General features: G+C 35.3%; 1 protein-coding gene across 1 annotated transcript in view; it reads left to right on the plus strand.

Moving 5' to 3' along the window:
- LOC136834983 (lachesin-like) overlaps positions 1-22,500 on the plus strand; it is a 609,100-nt gene that overhangs the window by 518,996 nt on the left and 67,604 nt on the right. The window contains exons 5-6 of the mRNA XM_067097967.1: positions 819-989; positions 7,943-8,071. Coding sequence (XP_066954068.1) covers positions 819-989; positions 7,943-8,071 — 300 coding nt within the window. The remainder of the gene's footprint in view (positions 1-818; positions 990-7,942; positions 8,072-22,500) is intronic.

A 22,500-nucleotide genomic window follows, 5' to 3' on the forward strand; every position in this document is an offset into this window, starting at 1 on the left:
TAACAGACGTGGAAGAGATCAGCGATCTGTTAGAATATGAACATCATAATTAGCATTAATAAAGGCAAGAAGGTTTCACAGAGGTAGTTTCACTGCTGTAGTTAAGATAGGAGAGAGATCTGAGTGATCAGTGTTTCGTGTAAACGTCTTAATACCATCATACTACATCCAATAAGAGGAGGGTCTCATTCTAGCACCTTACGATGAAAAAAACTGTAGGAGGGGGGGGTGCGAGTCGTTCAACGAGGGAATCCTCAATGACAAGGTGTAAAACCATTCACCAGATATTTTGCCTTAAATTTAAAAAAGATAACCACCATCCTCATCTTTGCAACGATAAAAAAAATGTAGGTGTTCACTTCTATACTATATAACGATAGGAAAAAAATAAGCAGAAAGCCTCTACGAGATAATCTTTACTGCAAAACCTCAACGAAGTAACCCTTGTCACTAACGGTCTGCAACCATTGGAAATGGAATTGGAATATAAAGTTTAGGCCAAAGACCAAGCGCTGTGACCTATGAGGTCATTCAGCACTGAAAGGGAAATTGAGAGTAAAGGTTTTACAGGTGTAACAGGAGGAAAACCTCGCAGCTGCACTATGAAACATTGCTAGGAGAGGGTGGAAAGTAAGATGGAAGAAAGATAATATGAACGGAGGTACAGTACGAGGAATGAAAGGGGTTGCAGCTAGGTTTAACCAGACCTCTGAACTCTTTTAGAAGGGACGCTGCTAGGGGCCGAAGGACAAAGAACCTTGACTAATATGCAACCATTCACCACAATGACCAGCGTCTTTCTTTGCTTTCTTTTTCAGTCCCACCGAACATCATAGACGAGCAGACGTCTGGGGACGTGACGGTGCCTGACGGAGAGAGCGTCACGCTGACCTGCACGGCCAACGGCTACCCGAAGCCCCGGATCGTCTGGAAGAGAGAGGGCGGAGAGAAGATCATTCTCAAGCCGGCCAAGAGAGAGAGGACCAAAGGTAGGTTTGAAGGAGGAATGTTGACTGGGAAAGTTTGCAAGCGTGCGAGTATGTAGGCACGAGTGAAAGTGAAGTACGTAAGTTGCATGAAGTTGAGCGAATATATAAAACTTGTGTCGCAAGAATTAAAACGTACAATATAAAACATGAACATACTCTAAATATACATACATATACAATCACTAGATATACATACACAAACATATATACTTGTGTGTGTATATATATATATATATATATATATATATATATATATAATTGTACATATACTATATATTTGTAATATATGTATATATAATATATATATATACATATATATTTATTATATATATATATATATATATATATATATATATATATATATATATATATATATATATATATATATATATATATATATACCTTGTACCTCATTATAAACATTGAAAACGATTTTGTTTCTTGATGAATCCATCTCAGTCAGCCTTAGTTCCCTCGAATAAAGACTTTGCCCTAACAATCGGCAGCGATACAGCAAATCATTTCTTTAATGATGAAGGCAAAATTTTGGAATCATGACACTCCTGTCGCCGAGTAACCAATCCTTTACTATTTCACTAAATTTGAATTTGAAGATCGGTACACTTAACGAGTTTCGCAGACTAGCCTTACTGATTAATTATAGTCGCAAGGCGTTTTTTTTTCTTTTTTGAAGGGTGCCGTCTAAAATTTCTTAGAAATGGAGGTAGACGGAAAAATTCCGAATGATCTTTCTATATACGCAAGTTCGAATCCCGAGAGAGTCACAATGCTTAAAGTACATTCTGCTAAGTCCACCTGTGCCTATATAAATCTGGGCAGTAAAATATGTACCTGGCAGTCAGTCAGCTGAGGTAGGTCTCAACCAAAGTGGGACAGGACACTGTGTAAACTACCAAATGCCAAGGACCTCTTCCACATTCCAAGAGTTATACTTTCCGAAGTCATCAACACTCACTGGAGATAAGGTGTAAAGTGATTACATACATACACACATATTTACTATGCATGTATATATATACAAATATATAAGTATATATATATACACATATGATATTTCTAATTTTAATATATATAGAATAAAAAAAGACGTTCTACCTAATAGGGACTTTGTCCCATAAAACATGAGGAAAACGTTACTGACACAGTCATCCCTTAGTGGATGAATGAAAAATGAACTGTGCTGTGCGCAATGTTTCAAAACAACAAGATCTACATATCTGTGAAACCACCCCATTAGGGATATATATATATATATATATATATATATATATATATATATATATATATATATATATATATATACATATATATACATATAAATAAATATATATATATATGTATATATATATATATATATATATATATATATATATATATTGTATACGCCAAGACATTTAAAGCGAAAATTCTTCGCATGCATGGAAAAATCCACTTTCCTTATCTCTCTCTCTCTCTCTCTCTCTCTCTCTCTCTCTCTCTCTCTCTCTCTCTTTTTACCAGGATAATCCCAACATTTCTCACTCTCTTGCAATCAAGAGAACTCCAATACCTCTCTCTAGCTCTTTAACTAGAGAATCACAGCATCTCTCTCTCTCTCTCTCTCTCTCTCTCTCTCTCTCTCTCTCTCTCTCTCTCTCTCTCTAACCGGGATATCAAATATCTATCACACTGTTTTACTCTCTTTAACTAGATAATCCCAACATCTCTCTCTCTCTCTTGCAACCAAGAGAATCTCTCTCTCTCTCTCTCTCTCTCTCTCTCTCTCTCTCTCTCTCTCTCTCTCTCTCTCTCTCTCTCTCTCTCTCTGCGAAGGGAACCCCATGTCAGCAAATGTCGCACGGCCACCACCATGTCGCGGTCACAATCACTCCATAATTTTTTCCGAGAGGAATAATTCTTTTCTCTCTCTCTCTCTCTATCTATCTCTCTCACCCGGTTATGTCACGAGCCTAAAACCGCGCTTAACATACCGACGGACGCCTCTCTCGGGGAGCTCTCAATGATTCAGGGCGGCTTCCAGCGGCCGTGTAGAGCTGGAATCGCAGCCCCGCTCCTCTTTAGTAATTGAAGCGCGGTGGATTCTGACGGCATTCAAAGATTAAGCCGACGCTCTGACAAGTCAGGGCAGAGGTTGGAAACGTGTTGCCGACGTGTCCGGGGTGACATATTCCGGGATGGCGTGCTTTTGCCGCCGTCGTCAGCAACAACGTCGACAGCCTTCTTCATGCACGGGGCAATGTGGTAGGGCTTGTTCGTTGCGTATTTTTTTTTTTTTTACTTGGCTGCGGTTTTGCGGATGTTTTAAAAACTCTATTCTAATGGCTCCTTTATATATTTTGCACTCGTTTTGTTTTTTAATTTTCTGACCAGATGCAGATTACAAGATTTTGCACAAAAGAAAATAGTCCACATTTTTATGGCATTTTTCCATATTTTAAGAAATTCAGCTTTTATCAGTTTAAAAAAAATTCTCATTTAGATGTTCATACTTTGGTCTTATGAATTTCAATTTTAATTCAAGTAACTGCTTTATTATCTCACTAAAAGAGGACATATGCAGAATTTGAGCGAGAAATCAAGATGGTGCAGTTATTCCACTTGAGTTTTAGTTTTTTTTATTTATTGTTCCGATTTATTTAATTAACATATAAACTGAGGGCGTTCATCTTCTGACGCCTCGACAGCCTTTATTTCCCTTTTGCTTCTTGCACTTCTTTTGTATTCATTAATCAAATTTTTCCACGACTGAAAATACCGCACCAGAGAGAGAGAGAGAGAGAGAGAGAGAGAGAGAGAGAGAGAGAGAGAGAGAGATCCCATTACATTTCGCACCTTATTTAGCGGTAAGACGTTCTCATAATAAACAGTGAGAGAGAGAGAGAGAGAGAGAGAGAGAGAGAGAGAGAGAGAGATTGTCCCATATATTTCGCACCTATTTAAAGGTCAGATGTTTATATCAAAATCAGATAAAGTTGAATGAAAAGAGAGTCAGACTTTCAAATGGTTCGAATCTGCATCCACTACCGTTTCCAAAACTGAAATTAAAAAAGAAAACCCTACCAACTAGCAAACCCAATTACTTCAGACGTAACATTTCTGAAGTAATACAACAGCTATAACAAATAACCAGGAGCCATAACCAAGAACCCTTCTTGAAGAAGATCGTACAACACTTCACACACACACACACACACACAACACACAACCCTATTTTTCTCACAAGGACATCTTCGTTCTACAACAGCCATACTTCATACCAACTAACCATCTCCCTTATGGAACAGAAGAACAGAGTTTAGGCCAAAGGCCAAGCGCTGGGACCCAAGAGGTCATTCAGCGCTGGAACGGAAATTGTCAGTAAAAAGGTTTGAAATGTGTAACAGGAGGAAAACCTCGCAGTTGCACCTTTAAACAATTGTTAGGAAATGGTGGAAAGTACGATGGAAGAAAGAGAATATGAACGGAGGTACAGTAAAAGGAATGAAAGGGGTTGCAGCTAGGGTCTGAAGGGAGCTGCAAAAAAACTTAAGTAATACCTACAGTGCATCGCATGAGGTGTACTGACGGATCTCTCTTATGGACACCTCTGCTAGGGTTACTCGCGCGTGTTTATCTTATAATTCATGATGATCCTCGATCTTTTTAACACCGTTCATCCCTTATAAAAAAAAAAAGGCGTCAGCATATCTAGCTTGGGTGTCCCCAAGAGAGATGGTTGATTGGTATGAAGGATTGACTTTGTGCACCCATCATGTCCTTGTCAGAAAAATAGGGGTCCGTGTGTCAAGGTTGTACGATCTTCTGTGGGAACAGTTTCTGGTTATTGGTAAACCATGTTATGTCTGAAGATATATATAAATATATATATAAAATATACATATAACTTTATATACATCTATAAAGTTATATATACCGTACATACTTACATACACTTATGAATATAATGTATTCATAAATACATTACATATTATATACACACACACACACACACACACATATATATATATATATATATATGTATGTATATATATAATATATATATTTATATATATATATATATACACACATAAATACATTCATAAAAGCATATATACATTTATAAAATTATATATATACATTTACATATATACATACATTAATATATATATATATATATATATATATATATATATATATATATATATATATATATACATATATATATAAATATATATATATAATTAAAAAAAATACGAAGACTAAAACTCACTGACAAAGAAGCTGGTACGCAAAACTGACTTGGGTGGAAGGCAAGGCAACTAAAATTAGTCGGAGAGAGGTGCAGAATGGGAGAACAGGTTTTTCACTGACAATGGTACTGCAATTGAATTGCTTTTGAGGTTTGGAAACGAGAGTTCCCCAGTCATCATAGATACCTGATAATATCTTCATAAAAATTCCACTTCTTACAAGCTATAAGGCAGCTAATGCACACAGAGACACAAACACACGCACTCGCACACATTAAAACTTGAGAGAAATTACAAGATATTATCCTCAAGGTCAAAAGCTCAACGACCGCTCTTATAACGGATAGGGGCACTAGAAATAAAAATGTCAGTGAAATAGACAGTTTACGAAAAACTGAGAAAAGACTGTGCAATTGTGGAAATGGAGAGAGAGAGAGAGAGAGAGAGAGAGAGAGAGAGAGAGAGAGAGAGAGAGAGAGAGAGTACACAATGGAACGATTAAAGGGAATGAAGGTAAAAGGGCAGTAACAACAGGGTGTTACGAAAGTGTAAAAGAAGAAAATCACAGGCAGAGTTTAGGTAGAAAGTGGAGCGTTTGGAAAGGTGCGATTAGTAAGGTTTGAAATAAAAATCCAACGCATGTGTTTTTTCGTATTTAACATACGACAAATCAAGTGCTAAAACTCTCACGAAGGAAAACATTGTTTTAAATTTTAGAAACAATATTATTTATAGTACTTTAAATATAATTTTTTTCGTGACTCTGCCATTTATATGTAGAAATGCTGAATCCACTGCCTTCTTTAATAGCTCCAGGATCAATCTACCTACCAATTTCGCTGGGGGAGTGCTGTTCATTAATGCATAGGCCAATGGGACAAGGGAGCCAGTGCTCTTATCTAGCCAAGTACCGCAAAAAAATTAAACAAATGAAAAATAAAGGAAGAGAACTGGGCTTGAAGCCGACAAGAGACACAGGCCTGCCTTATGAACAATGAAGGGTTACATGGTTCTCAACCTTTTTTGGCCCATGCACCCTTTCACCATATGTCAAGATGTCATTCCCTCCCCCACCCCCAAAACCCCCTTCCAAATTGTCTGCCTCAAAAGGTGCATTTCAATAATATACAACAAAATACTAACACACACACAAGTTAGCGGTGAGAAAGCCCAGCGTGATCTCTCAATAGTGCGGACCAATGCACACTGCGTTTTGTGTGGTCCTAGGGCCAGTTTGAGTCTACCAGTATGTGGTCACAATCGCCGCCGCCGCCCCCCCCGCCCCGAAAACCCTGAAATTCCCCCCTGGTTGAGAACCACCGGGTTATAGGATTGGTCGACAAACTTAATGAAATTAAGGCTATAAGTTACTCACCGGGGCACTTTCAGCCATCCCGCACTTAAGAACAGTGAAAAGGGGGAGTTGGAATGGCTGGACAGCAACATAAGGTTTCCAGAAATTAAAAGAGGTGAAGTACGAGGATCAAAAGGTAAAACCCAAAATTTAACTAAGAGGTAATAGTTTGAGAGGTTGGATAGCACGATGGAAGAAAACGGCGAGAACTGAAGTACACTAAAAGCTTAAGGCGGATGCAGCTGGGAGAGAGCCAAAAGGTCGCCTGCAAACACCCTACAGTGATGCGTACCGTGAACCACGGTTATTGACGGCATTAACTTCGTGATTATGAGACCGGGGAAAACGAAAGCGGGAACAAATTTCCAAGTCTTGGTAGATTTAGATTATAAGGAAAATCAATGAAAAATGAATAACTCACTTTTTATCGTTCACCCAAACCAGAGTGAATAAAGACACAAAATGAAGGTTCTACTGAAAAGCACATTAAAAATGAATTTAATACTGCTCGTCTTTCTGATCAATGCGATATTTACTGAATCATCTGAAAAGTTTGCATGTTATTTTTTACGAATCTGCAGCTGATTTTGGAAATGGAATCAGTTTTGTTGGTAAGAGTTTTATTGATTACTTCTTCCTTTGAGAGGCGGGTCTATCATATGCTTCCTTCGTCGAAGTTACACTCTAGCGTTTTTCCTCCCTTAACATTTGTCTTGCTTTCTCCGGGCTTGGGCTACAAACGTGCATGAGGTTACTACTTACATCTGTCTTTTCTCTTTTAAAATTGAAAAAACGAAAAATGTTCAAAAATTCATGATGAATTTTTTTTCTCCCAGCAGAAAGATCTTTTTTATTAATACTTAGTCTTTTCTCTTTTAAAATTGAAAAAACGAAAAATGTTAAAAAATTATTGATGAATTTTTTTCTCCCAGCAGAAAGATCTTTTTTATTAATACTTTGTCTTTTCTCTTTTAAAATTGAAAAAACGAAAAATGTTTAAAAAAATTCGTGATGAATTTTCTCCCAGTAGAAAGATTTTTTTATTAATACTTTGTCTTTTCTCTTTTAAAATTGAAAAAAAACGAAAAATTTTACAAAATTCGTGATGAATTTTTTTTTTCTCCCAGCAGAAAGATCTTTCCTCTTTTAAAATTGAAAAAACGAGAAATGTTAAAAAAAATTCGTGATGAATTTTGTTTTCTCCCAGCAGAAAGATCTTTTATTAATACTTTGTCTTTTCTCTTTTAAAATTGAAAAAACGAAAAATGTTAAAAAAATTCGTGATGAATTTTTTTCTCCTAGCAGAAAGATTTTTTTATTAATACTCTGTCTCTTCTTTTCTCCACAAGTCGAGACGGTGGAGGGTCCCTACCTTAACTTGACCAGGGTGAACAGGAAGCAGATGGGGGCCTACCAGTGCATTGCCCAAAATGAGGTTCCGCCAGCCGTCATGAAGAGGATCATGGTCAACGTAGCATGTAAGTAACGCCGAGGGGTCTGGCCCTCTTACCTGCTTTTCAAATTTTTTTTTTCCTAGTAGCGAGTTAGTAGCAAGAAAAATATACGGTCACTATGGTAGGTAATGACTATCTGACTCACTATACCTGATTTACAAATTCACTGCGTTTTCTGTTAATTTCAAATTACAGGCAAAAAAAAAAAAATCATTCACTGCACCATCTATTTCGAATCTGTTCTCTTCATTTACTTTAGTTTGGAATATAAATTGGAATATAACATTAAAGACAAAAGCCATGCGCTGGGACCTATAAGGTCATTCAGCGCTGAAAGGGAAACTGAGTGTAAAGAAGGTTTTACAGGTGTAACAGGAGGAAAACCTCACAGTTGCACCATGAAACAACTGCTAGGAGAGGGTAGAAATTAAGACGGATTTCAGAGAATACGAACTGAGGTACAGTAAAAGAAATGAAAGGGGTTGCAGTTATGGGTCGAAGAAACGCTGCAAAGAACCTTAACATGTCTACGGTGCACCACGTCAGGTGCACTAATAGTACTATCCCCTATGAGATACCTTACTTTGTATCTTTGTATAGTTAATCCTGCATGATATAACACGCGTTTTAGAAGTCAAAACTCCTACCTGCTTAGGTAACTTACTTTTCTTATGTAGTTATATAATCTATCAATCACGAAGGAAGTCAGTGCGAGGAACATGTTTGGAACTTGTGCAAAACCATGTGAATCGTTATCATATAGTGACCAACACTTAAGGAATCAAATTGGTGTTGAACGCGTTGCAAAACTTTGACTATACCTATACAAAGGTTAAATACATAATTATTTAAAGAGTAACAATAGCCACGTAGCCACCACACTGCACAATGTAGCAAGATGCATCTTTCACTTTTGATGCAAATAATAATAATAATATCTTTCACTTTTGATGCAAATAATAATAATAATAATAGCAAACTTCAGTCTACATTAACTGTAAAGTTACAATAACTAACAATATTATTAATACGCTCCAGCCACTGGGACACTTGCTTCCCTAGCAAGAGGTCCCAGGTTCCATTACCTAACGAGCTGGAAAACTTTAAGCCATTGCTCCGTTGAGCGATATTGTGCATCTGCTCACCTAAGCAGTGAATTGTGTACCTGGTAGCTATTCCACTGCAGTGGATCTAACCAGGATGAAGGAAAGCATGGAACTAGCAGCCTTATTCCAAAAACTTGTTGAGAATTTACTAATAGATTCTGAAGCCACGCCCTCCAAGGAGAAGAGCAGAAAATAGAGGGAATATAGCATCCAAAAAAGCATCATTATCAGCAGTTGACAGACAAATTGCAGGAGATATTAAAAAGGAAAAGCTAAATATCCTTGAATCGCCACAGTAAATGCAGGATGGAGGTAAACGGCGCTGTCTATATAGGGAGTTCGACGTGCTACTGAGATGTGTGAAACGGCTAATCTGGCAGAGATTTTTTGCACAGTGGGCTCATCCATGATGCAGAGGTTAATGCATAAATGTGGCAGTGACCGTTCTGTTATTGTTTCCTCAAGCCACCCCATATTAGAGGAAACAGTTTATGTAAAAAAAAATTAATCAATAAATAAAAATGTTCCCAACAACAATATAGAATATTTTTAACAAACTTAGCTCCCGATGATTATGAAACCATTTTTTTCTGTTTTCACATATTGGTTTGAAAATCCAATAATTTCATTGCATTTTTATTTGCGAGTTCGGTTGATTAACTGTCAGCTTTTAATGAAAGGGCATTCTTTTTTTTTAACCTTTAAATCATCTGTTTAATAAAATTTTATGCGATTATATCCATGATTTACGTATGTATGTATATACACACATACTTACGCGTGTTACTTTTGTCTCTAATTCTCACGTAACTTTTCTTCCTCTCATGAAATAAGCTATAAAAATACCATAATGTCGAATTAAATTCATCTTACGAAGTATACAACAGTATCTGTCTCGGACAGGATTTGAACCTGTACCGCCTGAGTTTTCTTATATATACATATATATAGTGACATCCATTAAATAATTACACACACACACACACACACACACACACATATACACACACACATATATATATATATATATATATATATATATATATATATATATATATATATATATATATAAATTTTGTCGCTCCAAGACATATTTTATACTCAAAAATATTAATCAAACCAACATCAGTTCAATATCCAGTTCACTATACCTCGGGAGTAACTTACAACCAAGGGAAATTATAATTGATAAGTGCTTCGCCACCAGTGGGAGCAGTTATCAGTCATAATTCCCCTAGGGCGTAAGTTATTCCCGGGGGATAGAGAACTGGATATTAAATGACATTTGTGGCTTAATATTTGTCCATCGTGTATGTATATGTATATGTATATGTATATATATATATATATATATATATATATATATATATATATATATATATGTGTGTGTGTATATGTGTGTGTGTATATATATATGTGTGTGTATATATATATATATATATATATATATATATATATATATATATATATATATATATATATATATATATATATATATATATATATATATATATATATATATATATATATATATATATATATATTATATCTATTTATATAACACACACACACACACACATATATATATATATATATATATATATATATATATATATATATATATATATATATATATCTTATATATGTTTAACAGCCACAATGGCTTCTTCTGCTATCTATTCACAATTCTTGGATAAGCTTGTCATCAAGAACCCTTGACCCCAAATCATTATACAAATTAGAGCACCCAGATGTCGTGGGAGGATTCGAACCCACATGCGATAGGTCAGAGAGTTACCTTTACCATTCGGCCACCAACAAAGATAAGTCTTTTCCTCCTACACAGACACACTTCTGCCAAATTCTGATATATATATATATATATATATATATATATATATATATATATATATATATATATATATATATATATATATATATATATCTATATACTATATATAGATATATATATATTATATATAATATATAGATATATAATTTATATATATATATATATATATATATATATATATATATATATATAAACAATGGAATATAATTCAATATGTATCACAGAAATGCACAGGAAGTGAAATTTAAGGGGCAAGAGTACGGCAGAGTCACTGGACTGAACTTATCTATCTAATGTTCCACAAGACGGCTTCTCGACAGTCAGGGAAAAATAAAGAAATGTAATTCATGAAAAACATTCTAATTAAGAAAATTGCCATTCAATGAACAAATCAAAATGACTGAAGTTTTTCTAATCACCTCAACATGATGAGAATGTTTAAGAATTCCTGGTATTGCCAATTATAAAGACCATGTAGAGGCGTTGTATCTTGAATTAAGACTACTGCAATCATTTTATTTCAAAAGGCTGCAGCCGCTTCATGAGTTCAGAAAGCACCAATTTCATAATGATTTTCAAAAATCTGTCCTTTTTCTTCATTATATCGCTCTGATTTCAAGCCTCTGCAATTTCGTGCTAGTTTACGAGTATGCGTAAAATGGAGACCTTTAAAAGTGTTGATAATTTAGTACAAGTTTCAAGAATCCTTCAATGTCTCCGTGGTCTTGGAAGGTTCTGCACTTTCTTTCTTTCACTGATCTCATCGATATATCCTCGACTTTCAAAGGTCTTTCAAGGTTCTTAATGAATCATGGTTCCTAGCAAAACATTTCTTATTTTAGTCTCAGCAAATTCTTTACGGTTTCAAGATTCCCGGCAATATATTTCTTGTTTCAGTCTCCGCGAGATCTTACAGATTTTAAAGAGTTAATGCAAGTTACCCTTGACTTTATAACTGTCTACAACTACTCATTTGTTTTGATAATGAATGGAATAACCCTGACTTTAAAAGTCTCTGCCGTTTCTTGATGATTTTTGACCGCATCAGAATCTTCGCCACAAGACCCACCCTTCAGCACGAGGATTGGCAGAAAGTCCATGCAATGGTTGGATGAAGGAGCTTTGGTTAGGTAAACAAGGGTGGAGATTGATCGACAGTAGAAATATTCTGTAGTGGTTTCAGTAATCAATTAAATGCATGATGACAACGTGGCAGCAGAAGAAGAGCAAATACGAAAGGGAACTGCAAACAGACGGCAGTGGGCGTAACTGAATACAGTGTACAGATCTGCTTCCCAACAACATATAAACAAGAAGGAAGATGGAAATGTCAACATAAAAGAAGCCAAATAGGAATAAAATAAAGACGTTGGTCAAACTATGTAAGGTAGAAATATAAACAAAACTGATATCATATATATATGCATATAATCAAAAGGAAACATGAAAAGGAAACGTAAAACTTCGAAACAAAAAAATTTATAATCATTAGCTAAAAAATTACGGAACGTACCGTAATTCAAAAACGAAAATAACAGAAAACAGAGTATAAACACTAAACCAAGAAAGAACTGCATCATACAACAAGTATAAAAATCTAGAACCAGAAACTGTACCAACTCAATCTCCAGAACTAATGACAAAAGAAAACGAAATCAAGAAAGAACTGAATGACTCAACACAGCAGAATTGCGTCACTTTTATACTCCTTCCCAGATGAAGCCAATAAAACAAATTCCTGCAAACCATTAAAATGATCTTCTTCGGGAGCAACGAAGCCTTAGGGATGACAACCTCCAGGAACAATCCCCCGACGACTTTCTTGCATCGAAGGACACAGTTAAACCAAAGCCAAACAGAGAATCAACAAAGACACACATTCCTCTAAGTGGAAAACCCCCTCAATATTTACCTTCTGAACGGCGGAACAGGGACGGAATGGCTGCCTCCTCCTCCTCCTCCGTTTGTTTACACTCTGAACGCCCCGGAACGGCGGAATGGAATGGCTCGTCCTCGCAGACAGATAGATTGGTCGGATTTTCCTTGTTGGGAGAAGTTGTGGTTTCACACAAATGGATTTTTGATGGAGCTTTTGTGCCGAGATGATGTTTGATGACTCTTGTGATGGGATTGATGAATTAGAGGAGAGTTGAGCAGAAGTTGAAGCTCGGGGAAGACCCGTCTTCGTGTTGACTTATATGGTAATTTCGCTATAAAGATTATTTATAAATGTTGACTTTGGAAAGATTCTGGAGAACGTTGTCTCTTGTTTTTGGAATTGAAATACAGTGATTTAATGTAACTGTTGCACTGAGGACCTTATTAGAAACGAAAAATAAAGAATTAATAAATAATATAAAGTTATTAGTCATTTCAGGAATTAAGTGGAAACAGTTTCTGCAAAAAATATTCGAGAAGATTAAAAAAGTAATAAAAAAATTTTCTGCAAAAAATATTATTTAAGGAGATTAAAAAATTTATTAAAAATCTTTTGTTAGTTTACAACGTTTCATCTAGCAGCTGAGATTAACTTTCTCTTTTTAATGTTAACATATGAAAAGACTTTCCAACAATGGAACCTACAGGCACAAAAAATCGAGCCTTAAGCAGCTGAATAATTGAAAGCAAACGGTCCTCTGATTAATTCAATTATACCTTTGTGAGGCCAAAATCGTTTTCAGAAACTGAATTTAGCCGAAAGTCTAGATGAAAGTAAATAAAAAATTAATAACATTTACAAGTCCACCGACATTAAATTCAAAACAGCGCAGTAGGTACATTACGAGACTTTTCAGTAAGGATAAAAACCCCCTTCAAAGGCAACCATTCCTCCCTTTACCTTTGTAGTAGGCAACCATAACCGTTCATCTAAAATGACAACGGAAATCAAGGTTAGCGCAATCGTCACAAAAAGTATAACTGCGATCACATATAACTGTGTAAACAAAAGACAATTCTTTAAATTCCAGTTTTGCGTAAAAAAAAACTTGGATTTTCTCAAAATAACTGCCAACCCCGAACAGTCCTATAACTCATCTACAGTATAAGTCAAATCACTGAATGACCCATCCGAATTTCACGAAAAGAGGCACTTGCTCTTCATATTAAAAGAACCTGGCCTTATACCAGCATGAAGCTTTGCCTTTAATAGCAGCAAGCTAGAATGAAGAAGAAATAAATCACAAGAAAGGGCAGTTATATATTTTGAATTATCGGCATCCTAGACTGAGCTCTTACACAAAACTAAGCTTTGAACCACTGTTGGATAACTGAAATTTGGCTTTAAAGCCAAGCAGTGGAGCACTCGCAGCCATTCTACGCTTAAAACAGTGAAAAGAGGGATGGAGTGGTTGGACAGTAAAATAGAAGAAAGTAAGCGGACACTGAAATAGAGTAAAAGGCTAAAAAGTGGGTGGAGCTAGGAGCCGAAGGAATGCTGCAAACAACCTTCAGTAATGTCTACAGTACACCACATGATATGCACTGACGGCATTAACCCCGTGATTGGATAGACCTGGTTCTGTTTATGGTGCAAGTGCCTTCTGAGGTCGACAGTACAGTACTAGGTTGCTGACTCTAAGTGAGCCTGGCCTTATGCCAGCTTGTAATCATCAGAATCATCACCAAGATTTTCCCTTTATTGGGCTAAATGTGAAATGCGTTTTCAGCTGGTCGAGATATTCGTTCAAATCCTTTATCCTTGATTTTCTGTTATTGTCTTCGTCCTGCTCCTGTAACTGCTACTATTCTGACCAAATCTCCCTGGTCCCTTCTCATGACATGTCCAAACCATCTCCGTCTGATATCTCAGTCTATTTTTGAGCCATCGGACACCGAATCTCGCAGGAAATTCAATACTTGTAGTATGATCTTTTCCACGTAATCCAGCATAAAATCGTAGCATTCTGTTAAAACACCTCTTCCACATCTCTATTTCCTCTCGAACTGCCAATCCTTGTGACAGCACGTTGCGAGAAGGAAAACAAATAAATCGGAATTGATAATATGATAAACTGCTTCAGAATACACAATCTTCCAACCACAGTTATTCCAGCAGACTGTTCCGAGGCCTCTGAACACACAAACGAAATACTGACAAGAGAACAATGGTGGATATAAACTAGTATAAACTCTGTCTTTCCCAGCTTCTCGCAGCCAGCGTTCAAATCCCCTTGGCCAATATCAATCTCCATTTTCAATAGATTTAATGAATAAGAAAGGACAGAGTAAATAAGACTTAAGAGCAAACTGAAGGATTTCAAGTCAATTATTGGCGTCTGTGTAAAATTAATTAGAATGCATTCAGGTCTGGCTAATATCACATGACCTTTCTTTTAATATGCTTGATTCTTTCTTGTGCTGTTATGAGATGTAGAAGTGATTCAAACATCTCTATCTATCTATATAATCTATATATATATATATATATATATATATATATATATATATATATATATATATATATATATATGTGTGTGTGTGTGTGTGTGTGTGTGTGTGTGTGTGTGTGTGTGTGTGTGTGTGTAAAGCGACGCTCTACCCATAAAAGGGGTTGCTCCGGAAAATCCAACAATTCCGATACAAAGCAGGGTGTTTTTTTCTTAGAGTAAGGGTATTGCCCACATACCTTTCAAGACCCTGATAGCAATCCCCCCCAGTACAGTACATTAACTACCAAATCCGCAGAATTACCTGAAGTACTTTGAAATTTCAAAAAAATTATATAAATCATCCTCCCACGGGCTGTGTATGTAGATAGATATATGTGTCTCAAATGTTTATTACGAAGCAGTTCTGTAAAGACTTTGAAAGTACAGGGGAAAAAGTAGTAAGCGGCATCATGGACCTACAAAAAAGCTGAATCGATAAAAAAAGGAATGGAGTGTTGACGAAGTATGATGTAGAAAGTAAGTTTTATGATGGAAACGCATCATGAGTTAGGCAATGCAGACGGAGTATGACTGGTTTGGTGCAAAAGCGGATCTCGAAAAGAAGAGTTTACCATAGGTTCCAAGTTGGTAGATTAGAAAATGAGTCGTAAAAGAAGCGTGGAATGATTCATGCTTGCAGACGATTCAGTGGAGAGAAGCTGCAGAAACTAGTGGAGGAGTTTGAGAGGAGAACGTTTAGAGCAAATGTGAGCAAGAGTAACATTAAGAGGGTTAGTGGAAACCAGGATGATGATAACAGTGCATGTTAACATCAATGATGGAAGACAAGAAACGGTTGACTCGATAGATATTTAGAACGTAATTTACTGGATGAAGGAAGGATGAAAGAGAATTCGTAGAATACGGAACGCAAGAAAGTTAGCAGGTGTGCGCTAAAGACTGCAAAGAACTTGGAATGCCTATGGTAACAAATTGCGAATTCAGGAAAGCACTGTTGAGCCTACTCACCTTTATGAAAGAAAAAAGCGGAAATTAAAACAGAACGAAGAAGAAAAAAAATATACATTTGATTTGAAGTGTTTGCATAGTGTGTATGGCATAAAAAATTGGAATGATGAAAAATGTGTACATATGTAGAAATGTTAAAAGGGTTGCTGTGAAAGAAAAGGACAACATTAGATTGGTGACAAATGAATACTTTGAAAGGCTGAGAAATTTTAGGAGGAAGGAGAGGGAGACCCAACAAAGTGCTGAATAGATGGTCAGAAAGGGGTATTGAAAAGGAAGCCACAGAGAGCCATCAAGAGTGTGTATTCAAGGCAGAGGTGAACGGCATCGTGTGTGGAGGGGGTTGACGTACCGCTGTTAAGCCTTCATGAAAGTGTCTAAAGAAGCTAATGCATTGGATCACTATTCAGCAATTTCATGTATGTATGTATGTATATTATATATATGTATGTATAACGGAATCACGAAGATATGGAACGTGATGAATGTATAAAGGGAAATGCCACAAAGGAAAAGTGAAACAATGGAGCGGTTGCTAGGCCTTTTGACAACGGTCCTTTACTAGCAAACTGATGAGAAATATAAAAGTAAGGGTACAATAAAGCTCTTATAATTGACAGGTGACACAGAGACATCCCTGAGGATGGGGATTATAAAGGAACAGATGCACCTGGAATCCAACACATTTGAAGAATTAGTGGACCTACCAAAACAAAGGTAAATCTTTGAGAGGTTTTACAAGAGATTAGGCCCAACTGGCTCGGAATATCAATTTTTGAAAAATGAACAATTTCGAACACTATTAAACATACGAATACATAGAATATACATATAAGGTAACTAATTAGTAATTAAGTCAGTGATTATATATATATATATATATATATATATATATATATATATATGTATATATATGTATATGTATATATATATATATATATATATATATATATATATATATATATATATATATATATATATATATATATATATTATATATAGTTATGAAGTTTTATATATGAATATCCAAACAGATTATTACACAAGAAACATTAAGGAAATGAAATCAATATAACTGATATGCAAGGTTATTAGTGTATAAGTAATCTATAAGATTTTGATCTCACTTGTTTAAAGTGAATTACCACAATAGACGCCAGCATTTATTAAAGATATATTTGATCAGAGAGAGAGAGAGAGAGAGAGAGAGAGAGAGAGAGAGAGAGAGAGAGAGAGAGAGAGAGAGAGAGAGTTCCCCATGTTAATAGAACGGCTTTTCCCCTCACGCTGATAAATTATTAAACTTTCATCTGTGACTTTTGAATCATTAAAATCCGACATTCGATACTGTTATGCTGTTCAATTGGGAAGAAATCTATTATTTAGTATTGTGTGTACCGATTCGCATTTTTCTTGAACGCGCTGCGTTGGGTGAATGATCAGAATTTGGTAGTACCCAAAATCCGCGCGATTAGATTAAAATCAGCGGTAGAAAAAAAATGGTCAGTCCATGATTTTAATATGTCGGCACATTCGAGAAGCAATAAGATTTTTACTTACGATATAATCTAATTAGTATAAACTCGAGGTTTCAGCAAAAATCAGATACAAGTGAATTAATATCTGACAAAAGTTGGGAAAACGGCAAAGTATTCCAATGTGTTGGTCTCATTTCAGAAACGATGACACTTCAGTTCTGAAAGATGTCATTTTTTTGAGCGATGAATTCTGAGGAAAGTCTGGATGCAGTGGGAGAAAATTCCCGATTAAATACCTTACTTCTGTTTTTTACTGCACCTGAGAAGAAATTGAAGTTTCTATTTTTAAACACGTTGCACGTAGATCGTGAAAATTAGAAAATGCATATATGAAAGTTAATAAGATACATCAGGTTTTGATTACACTTCAGAAACTAAGCAAAAATACAAAAACTTTTGTTTTCGAAAATGTTCATATTGGTTGATCAATGCATTATTATTATTATTATTATTATTATTATTATTATTATTATTATTATTATTATTATTATTATTATTATTATTATTCAGAAAATGAACCCTATTCATATTGAACAATCCCACAGGGGCCACTGACTTGAAATTCAATCTTCCAAAGAATATTTGGGTGTTCATCAGGAAGAAGTAAGAGGAGGTAATGGGAAATACAAAAAGAAGACATCTCACTTATAAAGTCTGATGCAACTGTATAAAAGCAGGTGAAAATACACAAATGTTATCAGAAAATGTAACGTTTTAATCATTTATGAAGATTTGGAGACTGTAACTGCTGGGAGGTCAGTAATCAGCAAGAGCCGGACGGCAAAGGATAAAATCAGGACATACTATTTCATAAAAGTCGTCAAATTATCCGGTATTATGGATGATCAATGTGGAGCAGAAAATGAGAAAGCGTTCCTGAAATAACTAACATTGTAAACTGAATGACAGGGGTAAAAATATGATATATATATATATATATATATATATATATATATATATATATATATATATATATATATATATATATATAAAAAAGATAAGCCGGAATTGAACAACAACTCGTCTGGTATTCAACTAGCTATCGTGTAATTTCATAGTAGGTACTCAATTAGGTTGTTAAATATTTTACTTTGTGAGTGGTAGTTTGTTTACATTTCACTTTAGTTTTATTTTCATATTTTTATGTTTGTGTTTTTAATTTTTCGTTATTTTACGTCTCACCCTTTTAGTTTGTATTTACTTGTTCATTTTATATATTTCGTTAGTATTATTGCTGAAGATTTATTATGACAATTCATTTTATTGTAATTTTACTGATTCTCATCCTTGTCATTTTTTCAGCCTGATGATGAGGTTTTATACCTCAAAGCTTGTATAATAAAGAATGTTCTTCCTGGTCTTGGCAATATTATTTATCATTAAGCTAAGATTTCCAAGTAGCCGCCCAATTATAGACTATATATATATATATATATATATATATATATATATATATATATATATATATATATATATATAAAAGAGAGATATATGTGTATGTATGTGTATATATATGTGTGTTTATTTATTTGTAGACAGAATTTCCCGTCAGTAAGATTCATAAATTGAGCAGTATCTGAGTACTGGAGGGCTGATACATAAACGCAACAGATATGCAATTTTTTTTTCACAGTAATAGACATTTTCTCTTTCAACTTTGATTTCATGAGGAGATGATGTCTATTTACTTTAGTTCATTATAGCGGACAAGAATCATAACAGAACTCTACGGACTTACACAGAAAAAGTTTCGAAAGTTAATCAAACCTAAGATTAGGGTCTAACCTCACCAGAAAAGACAGACGACTCTCAGAATAAGGAAGGTTTAATAAGCCTCAGGGAGAACAGAAGCAAGGTGATCATTCCGTAGCTCATAGAAATCTGTCTCACATTCATGTATATCGCATGAAATGGGATTTACAATGGCATCTATTCTAATGGACAAAAAGAGCTTTCTATGAATGTAAGTTTGAGGCCAACAATGGGTATGAACATATGTGGCACAGACTTCCAAGTGAAGAAAAAAAACGCTTCCTGCTGTATCGTGATTATTAATGGAGTCACGTAGCTTCTGGCATCTTGGATACGACTTCAACCACCTAATGGCTGAAATTTATTCCCTTATTTAATTGCCAGTTACAATAAAACATGTATATATATATATATATATATATATATATATATATATATATATATATATATATATATATATATATATATATATATATATATATGCATATATATATATATATATATATATATATATATATATATATATATATATATATATATATATAAACCACGGAAGACAAGAACTCAGGACTACAGTGACGCACATCACCGTGATTCATATGAAAATATATTATTTCTTAATGCTTTTATATATATATATATATATATATATATATATATATATATATATATATATATATATATATATATATATATATATATATATATATATATATGCCACAAGGAAGCTGAAACAACCTAGTGCAAGATTTTAGCCTTTAGGCCAAAGTCTATCACTGTTTACACCATTCTGAACAAGATATTCATGGGAGATTAAAAACAGAAACTAAAGAATCTCATTATCCCTTGTTAATGGCCTTATCCAGTTACCGGAGTTAATTCTAGACAGCTGTTCCTCTCCTGAAGACCTTCCGTAAACTTAATGACAATTGTATATATTACAGTGGTTATATACTCCTTAAATCTTAATTATTACTTGTAAAAACCAGTTGTTTGTGTGATATTTTGTTCAACTGCATGTAGATTGCTTGAAAAGGCCCTAGGGTATAGGCGAAAGATCTTGCACTCCTTTATGTCAACTTCCTCGTGGTCATAATACTCTTCTGGTTATACTTTTACTCACGATATTCCTGTCATAGAAGTTTTTTATGTAGGAAGCAGAACTACTTCGAGTTCCAATGCTTTCAGTATGAAACATATCAAAATATCAGGAAATAAAATGTCTAAGGTGCCATTGTGACAAGTACAGCATTTCTTCAATAATTCCATTTTTGATTTCAAGGTTTTCACTGACAAGTATATACTAAATTGTTGAGTTAAAGCAAGTTGCGACATCAATGTGGCTATGAGAGCACTGATGTGCTGTACCAGACTAGCAGACTTGTTTACACTACCATGATCACGAGACATCTTTGACATAGTCACAAAACCCTACTTGATTCTATGACTAGTTTTTTGTCATTATTATTTCGTTTTCATTTAATTTTTATAACAATAAAGAAGCCCATCTGTAATCACTGTGGCATGTTTAACAACGATAAATACAGAAGAAATTAAAACATTTATTTATATAACCCTGTCATTTTAGGCGTTTATAAAAGTTACCAAGTAATAATGAATTTTCCTCATAAGAAGCCAAAGCACGTATTGCGCGATTTGTTCATGTGGAAAGAAACAGTGAAAGGAAAAAACAACTACAATGCAATCTAATAAACCTTGAGAGAGAGAGAGAGAGAGAGAGAGAGAGAGAGAGAGAGAGAGAGAGAGAGAGAGAGAGAGAGAGGGGTGGAATTTCACTTTCTTGTTGATATCCACCTGATGAACTGAGGGAGACCCGAGGCCATTTCCCTCAGAGGCCCGGCGAGTGGACTTCCTTTTTGGCTCATCCTTAACGACGCGGAACTGATTATCCTACATCCTATTCCCCTCCTTTTTGACGTGACGACATAGCGTGTTGGGCCCCTGGGGATTATTTAATTGCTTTATTATTCTTAACAAAGGTTATGATCCTTTTTCAGAAGGATTATCGTCATTATTCCCCGTTGTTTCTACATAATTTCTTCGGTGTCCAAATATTACTTTTGTGTCTGTAAACGCAAAATATTCATAACTCCCGCAAGCAACAGGCCCTCTTCTGTAAGTGGGTCCACCCCCTTCTTATTTGTACAAGAATATTCCGTTTCGTTCCTTCTCCTCCGCTTCTGACTATTTGATTATGTACCTGCTAGAATGGTACTACCCCATTATTCTCTCTTTTCCCTCAACTCCTCGATCGCATTCCCCTTTCTCTCTATATAGCTACAAGCAATGTTTCTTTCAGTGTTTTCTTTTGAAGAGAATGTGAGATTCTGGATGTAATCCAAAAGCACGTGAGCGTAACCTGTCCAATTCATGCTATCGTCATGTTTATTTGATTCCAAAACCACCTGCTTTAGTAACCAACTATAACTACTGACGTTAAAAAGGTCATGTTTCCACAAGTGTCTGTTTAGTCTTTCTCAAGGTCTTGAGCAGTGGTTCTCAACCGGGGGGGGGGGGGGGATATCCCCCCCGGGGGAATTTCAGAGTTCAGGGGGCGAATCGTGACCGCAGATTGGCAGGCTCAAACCGGCTCAAGGCCCACACAAAACTTAGCGTGCATCGGTCCGTACTACTGAGAGGTCCCGCTGGGCTTTCTCTCCGCTAGCTTGTGTGTTTGTGTTAGTATTTTCCTGCATATTATTTGGAATGCACCTTTTGAAGCGGACAATTTTGGAAAGGGGGGGGATGATATTCTGACATATTGTGAAAGGGTGCATTGACCAAA

Source organism: Macrobrachium rosenbergii, chromosome 54, assembly GCF_040412425.1.
Source record: "Macrobrachium rosenbergii isolate ZJJX-2024 chromosome 54, ASM4041242v1, whole genome shotgun sequence".
NCBI classification, from domain to species: domain Eukaryota; kingdom Metazoa; phylum Arthropoda; class Malacostraca; order Decapoda; family Palaemonidae; genus Macrobrachium; species Macrobrachium rosenbergii.